Source organism: Oxyura jamaicensis, chromosome 1, assembly GCF_011077185.1.
Source record: "Oxyura jamaicensis isolate SHBP4307 breed ruddy duck chromosome 1, BPBGC_Ojam_1.0, whole genome shotgun sequence".
NCBI lineage: Eukaryota > Metazoa > Chordata > Aves > Anseriformes > Anatidae > Oxyura > Oxyura jamaicensis.
In genome coordinates this window covers 50,188,097-50,203,626 of record NC_048893.1, presented here as the reverse complement: position 1 = coordinate 50,203,626, position 15,530 = coordinate 50,188,097, and the positions used below count along the sequence as shown (strand labels likewise).

General features: G+C 31.6%; 1 protein-coding gene across 11 annotated transcripts in view; it reads left to right on the top strand.

The window, feature by feature from the left end:
• LRRIQ1 (leucine rich repeats and IQ motif containing 1) overlaps positions 1-15,316 on the top strand; it is a 111,796-nt gene extending 96,480 nt beyond the window's left edge. For 5 of the 11 annotated variants that reach the window (XM_035338058.1, XM_035337992.1, XM_035338040.1 and 2 more), the window contains 2 exons: positions 12,058-12,188; positions 13,355-15,315. In XM_035338058.1, the coding sequence (XP_035193949.1) occupies positions 12,058-12,188; positions 13,355-13,498 (275 nt within the window). In that variant the 3' untranslated portion in view covers positions 13,499-15,315. Of the gene's footprint in view, positions 1-12,057; positions 12,928-13,354 lie in introns of those variants that run through there. The other 6 variants (XM_035338121.1, XM_035338052.1, XM_035338010.1 and 3 more) reach the window with 5 other exon arrangements.
• Positions 15,317-15,530: the final 214 nt, after the last annotated feature.

Sequence of the window (15,530 nt, the reverse complement as noted above, 5' to 3'; positions counted from 1 at the left end):
TCATCATGGATCTGAGAAGGCTAAACAGTGATGATACATTAAACTGAAATGCATATTACTTATAAAACCAGACATTACTGTTATTTTTCTACAATTTATATGAAGTAAATAAGCATGTTTATTGTATTAGTCCAGTTTGCCGAAGACTGTTGCTCTTCAATAATTTACAATAAATTATTAGCTCAATGTGGGCCTTAATCTGAAAACATTAAATGTTTGCCTCTTTTTTTATATGAAAAATACATTCATTATATATACTTTCCTGCTGTATTCCCTCTTGGTTTTGCATTCTGAAATATTTAACGAAGAAGCCTGGAAAGTGTGTTAGTGATTCAGTAGGTGTATTCATTTTAAATTAACAATGAATTGGTATTACTGAAGAGATTTGAAAAGGGACTGTGACCTTGGAGGTGTTTCCATTTTAACTAATTATTAAATAAAGTCCTTACACCATTTTTTTTCAGGAGAATTTGACCTCAATGATCTGACAAGATTTAATCAACAAAACATAGCTACACTACCACTTTACATCCTAATTATTGGTAGGAAGTCTTCAGCAAACTGTGCTGTGCAGCTGATAGATGTTACCAAATATAAGAGATGTTAGGGATATCGTATATTTCTTATATATAATTTGCAATTCAGTAATTGCATCAATAAATCATTGAGATCCTCCAGATTGAAAAAGCAGCTCTAAAAATACAGAATAAATTATTTTAGGTACATTTACTGAAAAAAAAAAATCAAATATGTTTGATACTGAAAAAAATACATTTCATATATTGCTGGGTCATGACTATTGATGAATGATCATGTTTTTCTAAAGACAAAACATGTAATGCTTCAGTGCTTTAATTCAGAGGGCGATTTAGAAAGGCTAAGTCAACATTTTCAAATATATTTTGGGGAACTGCCAATTTTCAATGAACATTTATTAGGCCTTATTTGCCGAGGATAGGTTCTTAGCATTTCTGAAGTTAAGGTTAAAGAATTTAAAGATTCTTATCACCAGAAATTACTAGGTGTTTCTGAAAAAAAAAAATGATGGAATGAATTAATCCCAAACTAACTTAATTCTGTTCCTTGACACAAAAACAAATTTAATAATAAAGGAAATGCTGTGGACCTAGGTAAAGGAAAGCATTTCTGTATAGCACTTTATTTGATATTTAATATTTGATGTGCTTCCATGTTACATTTTCAAAGGGAAAATTGACTGATATGAATTAAATTATATTAACAACAACAAAAAAAAAATCAAAATGTAGGTAAAAGATATAACCTCAAGAAAAAATAAAAAGTGCTCGGTCAGACTAGTTATCTGTCCAGTTTAAGACCTTGCCTGGATTGACGGCCAGTACATTGTTCTCAAACATACCACCTTAAATTCCTTCCCAAAATCATAGTTATTTCTTTCTGCTCTCTGGTTATTTCTTCTTCTTTTCTATTTTTTTGATGTCAGGGGGCTTTTATTTTTATTTTGTTCATTTTTTGTCCATTCTTGTCAAACTGCTAAGGTCTTGATCTTTCTGATACTTTGTGCCAAAGAGTTGCAAAAGGAAGCACGTTTAAAAGACCTTTTGCTGGTTGTATTTTCTGCCTTTAAGATTTTTACATTAACTCACCTTGCTTTTGTAAAAAAGGGCAGAAAAGAAAGATATTTTTCCCTGATGTGTACCTTCTCTGTAACACATATCCATGGTCTGTGATGTGGTTAGTGCCTTACAGAGTTTTATTAACATTTTTATTAACTGTGTGAATACTAGTGTGAATTACTGGTTGTAAAATTTGTTAGTGAATACTTTCCTTTTTAGTGTAGTTAACACTAAGTTAGAAGGTGGACATTGATTTTTTTTGCAAGAATTAGAAATCAAGTAATTATTTTTGATAACAAGCTAGACAGTATTTTTTTAATACTGTTCCAGAGTTTGTGAGTAGGTTATGACAATCATAAACTCGATTCTATCATCCAAGACTGGTTACATACAATCAATGTTGTACAACGAGATGAGATGAGATTTAAAACTATATTGTCTACCTATCATCAGCATTTTGTGTTTTTCTGTACTCTACAAATCTTAAATTTTCTTTTCTTTTCCTTTCTTGTTTTGTGACCTGCAATCTTTTGACTGGACTTCCCAGAAGCACCAGAATTTGAAAGTAGAATGTAGTGAGAGCTGGGCCTCTCATTGTTACTTAAAATGCTACCTGTTATTCTTAATTCTTTTCTTCCCTGAATCTTAGTCTTTCAGAGAGTCTATGATTTCCATAAAATATTATTTTTTGGGAAACAAAATTAAAAAACAAAGCAAACAAAAAAGCTTGGAGCTCAACCTTGTAATTCCTTAATCACCCCTAGTTCTAAACATGACCTTTAATTGCTATCTCCACTGTGAGACATGTATCGGTTTAATTTCTCAGATAAATTCCAACTCTACCATTCTCATACTCTGTGAAATTAAATTAATGAAGTTTAATAAAGCTGCTCTTACAGTGGAAAGACTGACAATTCAGAAAAAAAAAATCAACCAAAAAAGAAAAAAAAATCAACCAAAAAAAAAAAAAAAACACCAAACAAACATAAAAACCTCCCTTAACTTTGTTCATTTTTTTCACTTTCCTTATTACACCTTTCAATTCTTATTCTTCTTCTTGACAGAATCCCTTTTTTTTTATTGCCTCCCTTTCTTTTGATAAATCAGAATCCCTAAGAAAATTTTCAGCTTTGTTTTAAGGAGTGTGATACATATTTACTTATTTTACTTAAAAAAAAATCTGCTTTCCTGCTCCTTTCCCCTTACCATTATAATTGTCTATATATTCCAGTTCCATAACCGCTGTCTTTCATTTAGGATTTGTAAACTCTGTGTGCAGTAAACATTTCATTTTTAAGATCTCTCCTCATGCTTTACTCTCATTTATGTTTTACTGAGAAACTTCAGCTGGTATTTTTCCTTCCTTCCTTCCTTCCTTCCTTCCTTCCTTCCTTCCTTCCTTCCTTCCTTCCTTCCTTCCTTCCTTCCTTCCTTCCTTCCTTCCTTCCTTCCTTCCTTCCTTCCTTCCTTCCTTCCTTTCCTTCCTTCCTTTTCTCCTTCCTTCCTTCCCTCCTTCCTCTTTCCCTCTTTTCTCTTTCTTTTTTTTCTCATACAGTCTCCATTAGAAGTTTGCCATGTTACAGAAACTAAGAAACATTTTAGAAACATATGATCAAATATGGAAGTGCTTATTTAGTAGTCCTTTCAGTTTCTTGCTATTTACCTGCTTAGTAGAATTTATAGAAGATAACAGTAAAATTTATGCTTTCTCCTTAGAAATATGTAGAAATGCTGTAAGTGTATAAGGGATATTTACAGTACTAATTACTTGTCCTTAGTAAAATGATGAACCCAATTTACTTGAAAAAATCACAACTGCTATCATTGTATTAGGAATAAAGCTATCTCTTCTGTAAGCCACATCTGGTAGTATAACCACATGAATGTTAAGACATGCATTTTGTCCAGTAAAAAGATTATGGGATAATTCCATACTATGAATATTTTTGTTCTCAGGAAATGAATGTATAGAATGGATGAAAAAAGGTTCCACAGTTCTGAAGGAGTTAAAATTTACCAGGTTTTGAAACCTACTAGAGAATTGTGATTATTGCTGTGAACATCATTTCAACATAATATTTTTTCCACTGAGATTCCTCTGTACATCTTACCAGAATACAAAATATGCCTCAGAAAAGAGCTGATATTCCACCACACTTTTTTGCATAACATATATTTATATGGTCAGAGGAAAAAAGAAATGGATTAAGCCTATGTTGTATGCTGCAAAAAAATGCAAAATAACCTCAGTCTGGAAACTCTTAGCCACATTAGGGTAGAATGGTGCTTAGGCAAGAAGCTGTGAAAAGGAAATGAATAAAAAAAATAAAAATGAGTAAATCTGTACAATATTCTTCATTATATTCATCCTTCAGTATACTGAACTTTATTTGATGTCCTATATGCAAAAATACACAGCACATGGTCCTGATAGTATACATTTATCCACATGAGAGTAAATATTTAACAGCAGATTCAAGAATTTCGGCTTTTTTTTTTTTTTTTTTTTTTTTTCTGTAAGTAGCCTGTTGATATTAGGAATGTCATTTTGACTTTCCATAGATCAATTCTTCTAACTGCTGAAATGACAATTGAGATATGTATTATACTTATGTAAAGTTTATATACCCACTGTTGAAAGGATCATTATATTTAACTGTTAGGAAAGGCAAAGGGCCTCCTCCTCATTTGTGAACTGGGTAGACTATTTGGAAGCTGCCATGTCAACAAAGGAGTAATGTTACAGATGGATATACACAGGTACAACCATGCAAACCACAGATTAGTTAAAATAGACTGATGAAATCAAGGGATGTGTCAAATGAGGAATTGATTGATTCACAAAATAAAGTTAATTAGTGACAGCATATATCTATCATTCTTTGAGAGTTTCTTAAATTCAGTTACTGTTTTTTTTTTTTTTTTTTTTCCTAACTGGGAAGATGTTTGATTAAGTAATACAGAACTGCAGAACTTCTGCTAGAAAAGTTATTAAAAATTGAACAAGCAGTTTACAATGATAAAACCAGGAAAATAAAGAAACAAACAAAAACAATAAAAATATATATGCCATAAATTTCTTTCCAGTATAAATTTAAGTCCTGAATTTGCAAGGAAAGTGAATCAGCATAAGTGTCACCATTCATTTTCAGAGAGCTATTTATCAATATTATCTGTTTGAGAAGAAGGCTTCTCTAAAAAATGGACAGAATGATCATGAAGTCTATGATCATGAAGGTAAAATGAATTTCTAAGGTGAAGTCCTAATCAAACCCAGTAAACCAGACTAGTAAACCAGATTTCACTATGATACATGTATCTAATACACAAATAAAATAAAATCATTTTTTTCCTTCTTTTCCTCTATCCACAGATAAAACATCCAAGTGTTTCCCTGTTCTTGCAGTATGCCATCTTCATAACTTAATAACCCTCTGCCTTTCTCTCACTTTCCTTCATGCTTCTCTTCTCTACTGCTCCTGTAGCTAGACTCTGTCTGTCACAGAGAGCATAGAGCAAGCAGGCTCTTAAGTTCCCTGACCTAGCATGACTTTCAAGATTGTTTTTAGGAATAGACATGCTTAGCTCCCTGTAACATCATGCTAAAGCATGTTTCCATGTTGCCTGATGTTTTAAGGAACATAAGCAAAATCACCTCCAATCATGTAGAAACAATTTGTATATACTTGATCAAATTTGGACAGATCTAAAAAACAAAGTTCTGTTGCTTGGCAAATTTCAAGTAATTTCTTCAATGGGCAACATAAATATCTCATGTATTTTTTTTCTTAGAAGAGACTGACTTTTCTGAAAACTTCAGCCAAAGCCAGTAAGTCAGCCTGTAAAATTTCATCCTAAATGGACAAAACTTGGGAAATGGATAAGAAGCTGGAATATAAAGGAAATATTGGTCTTTAATAACCAGTGGTCCTAAAGTCCTGTTTATAGTTAGGAAAATGTTCTATTTTACAGGAACATCTTTGGAACATTATGTTTTTTATGTTATTTTAGCTCTATGTGTAGAAAGGTGATTAATAAATGTTTATAACTTATGTCACTATTCTTGTAAATGTTTATCTGTATGAATTCCTTTATGTGTCCGAGTTTCATGTTAAGAGTTGAAGAGCTGAGATTAAATAAATATGTAATTGCTGGTATGATCTGGTTAGAATAGTATCAATGTTTGATAAACAATTTAAATTTGTTGTTTCTATAAAATAGTAAGATTAGTCTCTAGTCTTACAAACTTGAAGACAGGGAGATTTGCAAAGAAAATTAATCGTTTGCTTACCCCCTCCCCTCCACCCCCCCCAAAAAATGTTTCAGTTTCAGTTCTCTATAGGGAAAGGAGTTATATCTTTACATATAAGATGCTCCTGAGGCTTCTCAATACTATTCAAATATATGTGTGAAATATAAAAACATAATGTAAATTTAAAATACAATATTTTGTTTGTTTGTTTTAATGTAAACAATGCAATTCCAAAAAAAAAAAAAAAAGAACAAAATTTGTGATCTGACTTCAATATAGCCATAAATACCATAAATAACAATATTACGAAGTAACTCTTCTGAGATTGTCGCATTCACCTTTTCGTAGACCTGCTGAACCTAGCTTCTTTCCAGAGCTTAAATTGATGTAAACGCTTTGCTGCTAAGGATTCGTTCTGGTCACTTTCATTAAAATGTTGATTTTTTTTTCCATGCTTTCTTATGCTGTATTTGCTCTTAAGTAATACAATATGGTAAAGACTTTGAAATAAATTATCTCTCCAGACACACAATGTTAGGTGGATCGATAAATGCCCTATGACGTCTACTATGCATCATAAAATTTTTATCATAACCTGTTTAACCAAGCTTTTCTTCTTGGACACCAAGAATTTTATTCAAAGCATTTTACATATTGCATTACTTATCAAAACAGAGAATATGTAAACCTTGACATTTGTTAAAAGACCCAGGCTTTAACCAAAAAAGACCAGAACAAATCAATAGCAGAAAACAGATTAAACAACAGAATAGTAACTGCTTGGAAGTAGAAGCTTGTTAACCAAACCCAAGACAAGCTTTCAGCAGGTAGTCAAAGGAAATAGTTATTTGATATATACAGGCACCTGATATGGTATATTTCAGGATATACTCAAGCTTCATATAGTCGAAAGTTACAATTAAATGAAAGTACAGTAAATTACTATTACAACCTGAATTTTCCAAACCTTTGGAAAATAGGAGAAATTAAATTGTTTTTCTTGGCTTCCAATTTGTTCCCATATGAGGGGGTATTAGAATAACTATATAACATGTTAAATTATACTTAATACCAGGTTCTATTTCATTTTAGTGCCCATAAATGGTAAAAATGTTGTTGTTGTTACTGTTGTTATTATTATTTATTGTTACAGTTGCAAAATTATCAGTACATTACAAAATAAAAACAATGTATTACTTCTAATTTCTGTTTAGCCAAGATACTTACATATGGGCTTGAAGGAATATGAATCTTTTTGTTACCGCCTTTTGCTTAGTACCATTACATTTATGGAATATAACATTAAAAAAAAAAAAAAGTTATTATATGCTTACAACTATTCATAAATCACAAATATACATGTGCATGTATGTATGTACTGTGTATGTATGTATGCTTGCTAAATGAAAGATATGCCTTATAGATTTCTTTATAACAAAAACTAAATTTCACCTTTTATTTTTCCAATAAAGTTCTGATAATATTAATTTTATTTGTTCATATGTACTTATACCCAAAACACTCATTTGCAAGACACACATTGTAATTTAGGGAAGAAATAAGATAATCGCAAATCTAAGCTTCCTGTGAAAGCCATTTATCTATATTGCTGTCACTAATGCTGTAAGAGAGAGAACTCTAAAAAATAAAAAAATAAAAATAAAAATAAAAAAGGATTGTAAAGTAAGACTTCCAAATAAACTACACTCTGAAGAACATGTAAAGTTTCACAGTCTCAAAATATTTTAATAATTCATGAAAATCTGACCTTGCAGCATTTTAGATACTTTTAGTAGAACATGCAAAATGTTTGCATTTGCAAGCCACCATTGTTAGTGAACTCTTATTTTATTCTTCTGTTCATTGAACCAAGTATCTTCCCCACTTTTTGTTATTTTCTCACCTTTTCTTAAAATAAAGAATCTCACAAAGCAGTAAAATTGTAAAACTTCTGAGCAAGTATAATCTCCAAGGAGAAGTATAACAAGCATAAGTATAAATAAGCACAACAAGCATAAATAAATGGAACAAATATAATAATGCTTCAGTTAACTATTCATTTTAATGATTTTTAAAAATAAAACAATAAAACAAGGCTGTATTTGTAAGGAACATCTGGAGGTTCAGTCTCTTAGTTCAAAATGGCATCACCATCCCCAGATTCTTGTCTTCCCTCATTCCCTTTATCTAGACAAAATTTTAACCATTTGATACAGACCTGTCTTTATTGAATATTTCTGAAGGGGAAAAAAATGCCTGTTTTAATAATGTAGAATTAGAAGACCTGTTGTAACACAGGCACAATAATATAGCAGAGTTAGTTTTAATGTACGTGATATTTTTATTTCTTGCAACACTCAACCTAGATGCTTGCTTTATATTTACTTAGAAATGCTTCTCTTACTTTCCCTCAAGAGTGGATTCTTGCCTGGATTCTCAATGAAACAGAAAAAGATATGACTTAAAAATAAGCATAGAAATTTAATGGCACATGTATGATAAATTATTTAAGTCCTATATTTGCAATGCATTCCATTTGTATATTTTAATTTTCCTTTCTGGCTATTCCATTAAGCTCAAGGAGAAAGATGCAATAAAAAGATGTCTTATATTTGACTTACGCCTTCATCATAAATGAACTGTTTCTTTGCCTTACAACACTCAATCATAAAACATTTAAGCAACTAGTAGTTCTGTAAATATAATGTCTGGTACTTAGGTATAACAGAAGTAAACAAACCTCATTATGCATCTATGCCAGTCTGGCACATAACTATTTCAGAATTCTTCTGTAGGGAATAGGCTGTTTTGTCTCAGAGGAAGTTTTTCATCACTCCAGTTAGACCAATAACTAGAACAGCAATGCTGATAATAATAGTCTCAATTCAATTGAGTTGATGTCAGAAGTACATTCTCAAAAGCAAGCATGTTTATATCCACTTCAAACACATGAAGGTGGGACATACAAAGGGAGTGAGCAGCTGAAGGAACTGGAGTTGTTTGGTCTGGAGCAAAGGAGGCTGACGGGAAATCTCACCATTCTCTTTAACTACCTGAAAGGAACTTGTAATGAGGAAGGTCTCTCTTCTCACTGATAGGACTCAAGGCAATGGCCTCAAGTTGTACCAGGAGATGTTTAGACTTGATATTAGGAAGCATTTCTTCATGGGAAGGGTGGTTAGACAGGCTGCCCAGGGAGTTACCATCCCTGGAGGTATTTAAGAGATGTGTGGATGTGTCCCTTAGGGACATGGTTTAGTGGTGGACTTGTAATGTTATGTGAATGGTTGGACTTGAAGGTCTTTTCCAACCTAAATGATTTTATGCCTTTCAGTGTGCACACTTTACAGGCCTAACTTGGTGATATTTTCATTCTAAATTTGTTGTTCATTCCCTGCAATGATTTCATTTTATTTGTCTGAAAATGCTAAGAATTATATGAATGATGGTAAGGAAGGATATAGAGTAGCCTATGCTTTGATAACTTTCTCTAGATCAATACTTTCTCTAGATCAATACTAGGTAAAGCTTAAAGCAGACAGCAGAAAGTCTAACCAACACTACAGGCTGCATAAAGAAAAAGAGCGCCATGACCACCATACTTTGGGGTATCCTCTGATTTGTTAAACCCATATTCAAGGGAGCAGTGAGTATCTGCAATTTTGCAAAAATACCTTCAGGCTGAGGAAATTGTCCTGCCCTGCTACTGAGACCACAGGGTCTAGAAATTCTGAGCTATGATTCTCACATAGAAGGTTGTTTAGTCAGACAGATTATATACACTCAGAATTAATAAATTGTTACATTTTACTTACAAAATATTTGACTATGCTACCCTCTAAGCAATGTATAAATCAGTTACAACTAAAAATAAAAAATAAATATGTGAACTCTTGACCGTGAAGTTTAGACAAGTACAATTCATGCTATGACAGATACTGCCATCATTCTGCCAAAATAAAAAGGTATATTACTAATTTGTAACGACTTCTCACAAGTATCTTATAGCAAATTACAGAAAGTCTTTAGGGATTTTATTATGGAATAATAAACCTTTCATAGCAATGGAAGGACAATATATCCCTTGCAATGAATTGCATATAGTTTTAAGTGGAAAGCCAGAAAACTATATTTATAGATTTCTGAAATCCATCATGAAAATAATATTTATCGCTACAGATAAGTTCATAAACAAGTGTGGTTGTTAGTCCAGGAATAATCCAGGTTAGGCAATTAGGATGTGTTTGACTTTCTTTTTTCTGTTTTCATTGGGCTCTGTCACTTTTAAACTAATTTTCAAATTTATTATTGTTGGTTTTGTTCTGACATATGTCTTTTTTCAAAATACTTCAAAATAATTCAATAATAATTCAAAAGGTAATTCAAATATTTGTTTCATCAAAATACAGAAATACCTGCTATCTCTAATATACCTTTATCATTAATATAATATTGAAGATGAAAGTATTAAAGAGTCAGTCTCAAGCATACACTAGCCCAAAATATTTTTCCAGTCTAAATATGTAATAGATACTTCCTTTTTTTTTTTTCTTTCTTTCTTTTTTTTTTTTAAAAAAAAAAAAAAAAGGATCTTATATTCCACAGTATTAAATCTTTCTATGGTTTAACAACATTTCCAAATTCAGAAAAAAAAAATCTTGAGGGACACAATTTTTTTAATATTATCACCATATTAGATTTATTTTCAGGTTTCCTTAATCAACTAACTAATTTGAAGGTCTCAGCTTTCAATGAATGTATTACAGTTCCCAGTCAAAATAATTAATTGAATGTTTACTGCTTAGTTAAATAACTTTATCCTTTGCTCTTTAACAAAAGCCTTTCTGTACTAGATATCTTCTACCATTTGAGGTATCAAATAAAAGGATACAAAGACGAGGAAACTGGGGATCCTGTAAAGGGAAGACGGTAGCATTTTAGACCTTTATCAAGTAGACCTGGAGTAAATTAAATATATCAAGAAAAAAATAATAATAATAATAAATTGACTACATCCATAGAGCCATAAGTAAACAGACAGGTATCACATTAAAGCTACTAGAAAACTCTTGACAACAAAAAGAGAGAACTATTTATAAGATGCATTTGCAATAATTAAAAAGTTGTTAAAAAGGGAACACTAAGCTGGTAAAAGCTCCTGACATTTAGATCTAGCTGACTACAGAAAAGTATCCACAAGAAAACAGAAAGGTTCTGCTTGAAAATGTATCACTATTGTTGCCTATATTTCTAAATAAACATGTTCAATTATATAATTTAAGCATTTTTAATTATTATTATTATTTTGGGGTGGCTATTTATTATGAGAAATTTAGTTTTGCTGTTTCAAAGTACCAAGAATTTGAAATATCAAAAATGTTTACTAAAGTTACGTAATTGATAATCTTCTCCTTTGGTAGCTGGCAAAAAGATATTTGTAAATTCTGTATTTGATAATCCATCACACTAATTATATATATATATGACTGCTATACTGTGAACATCATATCATCCTCTCGGCAAGTTTAATTTGTTTTCCACAGACACTTAGCATGCTAATAGGTGTCTAAGAAAGACATTTCCATATATAAAATGTTGTTTTGTTTAAAGTAAATATAATTATTTGAATCGACTCTAATAGTTGTTTAGTTTATTAAATTGGTATATAGACAGTATATAGCCAGTATATACTGGCTAAATTATTCAATTGTCTGTATATATGACAATTATTTTTATTTAATACATTTCTCTGTGTGCTTAAACTTGCTTTGGCATCATTCAGCTTTTTCAAAGGCCAGGTATTCCTGGCCTTTGAAAGAAGAAATATTTTCATTTGGTCTAACATACTAAAACAATAACTTGTTAAATTGATATATCTTCTGAATTAGACCTACGTCAATTTGGAAGATGCTAATTTACCTGTCTAAAATATACTCAGAATGGACACATAGTGGCCCTATTAAAATAGGATAATTTTCTGTAGTAATTTTACTGGTTATTTTCATAAAGGCTTTTTTTTTTTTTCCCCATAAATTACTGCTTTTTGAAAATACTTTAATAACTTCTAAAACAGGGAGGAATACAGAGTTAGAAAAGGTGTTTGCTATCAATTTAGACATAGCAATATATTTTGTCATATTAAAAGGAACACGAAACAGTGAAATTTAGTGTTTGCTGTTGTTTAATTTCATATATGTGTTTGTTGCTTAGAAAAGAATGTATCTACACCAGAAAAATCACATCTGGGTCCATCTTGTAGAGAATGGATATCTTTTCGAGACCATCCAGTGCAGCTCAGCGGAGGATGGGGAACAGGAAAAAAGAGGCAAAAGGTTAAAAATGTTAGTTGAATATTGGAGATTGTTTGACTAGTTGATTTAATCAAATTTTTGGTTTCCAAAGCATGTGGAGAACTGTTTCTTTTTAAGCCTGTGAATATACGTGTATTATTTTTTGTTTGCTTACTATAACTATAAATAGTTTCAGTTAACTAAATGCAACATTTTATTATACATAGTTACAGTGGGGTGGTTTTTTTTTGTTTGTTTTGTTTTGTTTTGTTTTTGGTCAAATTACTTTATACCTGTTAGTACATTGTCATACTTTGTGTTTTCAATTGCATATATACTTGTGTGGTTTAGAACACAGAATCAATGAACTCTACACTAATTGTACAGTGAGCAAGTTCAGGATTGCTTATAAGAAGTGGTTGAGATGTGCAAACATAGTAATAGTTCATGTTCATATGATGTATGCTGTATATCTCTAAATACTCCTTTTTCAGAAATAAAATACATGCTTATAAACTGTGTTATGGACTAGAACATCCAATAATGTCATTCTTAAAGAAGTCAGTTTAGATTATTTTACTGAAGCAGCAAAAATTCACAGCAGGCTGGAAACATACAAATGGTGAGGATGCAGATTTATTTATTTTTTAACAGTGTGAGAAATCCTCTTGAACTTACACCCTAAATTATTGTAACAATATGTTAAAGCAACCTGATAAACTTTTATACTTTCAATTATTTCTAACCTTTTCCTAGATGGTTAAAGAAAAATAAATTTACTAAGATCTTATTTGTGCTGGGGTAGTATAACCCTACATCTACAAGACACTGTTAACTCTATTTGTTCATGTAGCCAGAGTCCTTCAGACCCATGTGTAGAAGTTTTGTGGTACAAAGAGGTCTAGAGAAAGAAACAAAATATTTTTTTTTAGTTTATATAATAAACTATTAATACTACTTTGAGGTAGAAAACTTGAGGTGGATATCTAACTCATTACTTCTAGTGAATTCTTTACCCATTGGTATACACAACAGAAAAGCTATTATTATTATTATTATTATTAAATTAAATTTATTTATTTATTTTAATTTCAAAGCCTAACATTTTAATGTTTTCCACTTTGAATGTTGAAGTTGCTAACCAGATCTAGAGAAGTCTGTCTTTGGATTTCCTCATCTGTTTTTGTCCAGTATTCTGAAGCCTCAATTCCTTACAGACTGAGAGAGAGTTGGGAAGGATAATGTGGCTTGAAAATTCAGTCATTACAGAAGATAAATTCTTATGTTGTGTCTTCAAAACGTACTTAAGTTTCATGATATTATTTTGTGAGGTGCTTTTATGTGCTAATACATACATGTGACTTGTTTCAAAGAAATTATCTCAATTTTTGTGAATATTCACATCTATTTTCACATTCAAGAACAGCTGATACCATGCAAAACCTCCAGCATTGCAGTTGATATCATTCAATAACTTTGCTCATTCTTATCATAGTCATAGACTCATTGAATATATTGGAAGAGACCCAAAGGATCATTGAGTCCAACTCATCATGACTCCACACAGGACAACCTAAGAATTGAAACATATTTCTGAGAGTGTTATCCAAACACTTCTTGAACTCTGTCAGGCCCAGTGCCATGACCACTTCCCTGGGGAGCCTGTTCCAGTACCTGACCATCCTCTTGGTAAAGAACTTTTTCCTGATATCCAATGTGAACATCTGCATCTTTAAACCATTCTCTTTGATCCTTGTCACCAGTGAGCAGAAAAAAAAGACATGAGCACCTCCTTCCCCACTTTCCTTCAGGAGGAAGTTGTAGACTATAATGAGGTCACTCCTCGGTCTCCTCTAAGCTGAATAAACTAAGTATTCTTACTGACTCCTCGTAAGTCATACCCCCTGGTCCTTTTGTTGCCCTTCTTTGGACACATCCTTTTTATATCCTATTAATGTGCATTTTTTTGTTATCATTTTAATTTGAAAAGCCAGTGCAGCATACTTCAGAGAAGATTTCATACCCTTTTAGAGGAATGTTGATCAGCACAGTTCCTTGTCCTGACTGTGGAAATTCTGTTGTCTTCAGCAGAATATAAAATGTCATTAGATGGTTCTGCAGTCTAGTTAGGTTCCCAAGGTATGTAGCAAGTGTACTGCATACTTCCAGTATTCTAAATTTCTAAATCTGTTGTATAATACCTTTTAAAAATCACCCCCAAAGACTGCAGCTTTTGTCATTTCAATTGTGTCATTACGGATATTAGTTTTGAAAGAAAGCTTTGTTAGTTCAAAATGTTTGCCATTGTATGTGGCAGTGTGGTCAGTAAATAGATCCACCACTATTACGGGTTCTAACTGGATATCAAAATGCAAAATCAAGCAGTTTACAATTCAACACTCCTTGCAGAATGTTCCCTCTATTTAGACTGTGCATAATATACTGCACATCAATGCAACTGATGCAAAGTAAAACAAGGATATTTGTTATTCAGATTTCATAAATGTTAGATTCTATAATAAAAATATACTTTACAAAAGTTTTCATACCTGATCTCTTTTGCTTTCGAGGTGTTTCTGGATGAGAAATACCAAGCCTAAGTAAAATGTTTTGGCAACATTTTTAAAGGCATTTTATTTTGAAAAGAAAAGGTAGTAGCTTTATAACATACAACTTACTAAATTACAAGTTGGAGTGACAAGATTTGCTGACATGCCTTTTGAGTTTCATAATATGCTTAGTCTGCTATTCCATAAATTGATATTGTCATGAATACGTTAAGTAGCATACCTAACAGAAATTAAGTTACAATGTATGCCAAAATATACAGTTGTTTTCATTAGATAATATTGGAATATGTAATAGGATGTCTTGTTATTATATCCACTAAATTTTTAAGAATTGCAGTGTTGAAAGTACAGTGTGTCTGGTAAACTATGGGTAAAAGTCCAAGGTGCAATTTCTGTTTAAACTAGCAGAAAGACCATTATTGTTTTCAGGACCAAGGTGAAGCACCCTTAAATGTGGGCAAATGTCTGTTGCTCTTACACCTTACAGCATGTAGGGGCAGAGGTAACATGAATGCTACACCTGGTGATATATTTATGACATGACTACTTCAAGCAGCAGAAAGCTGTTTTATGCTTTCTTTTTGTCTCCCTTATATTTTCTATTTTCTTTCTTTCTTGTAGTTCTTTTTTTTTCATTTCATTTGTTTCTGTTTTTTTTTTTTGTTTTTTGTTTTTTTCTTTATTTATTTATATATTTTTTTTCTCTATCTCCTCTCTGTCAAATGCATCAATTCCTGTTCAGGACAAGAACACATAGTTAAAAGTAAGTTCCTCTGAAAATCTATTTCGATATGTTTGGGAGGCTGTGAGTAGAGTGCTTGGA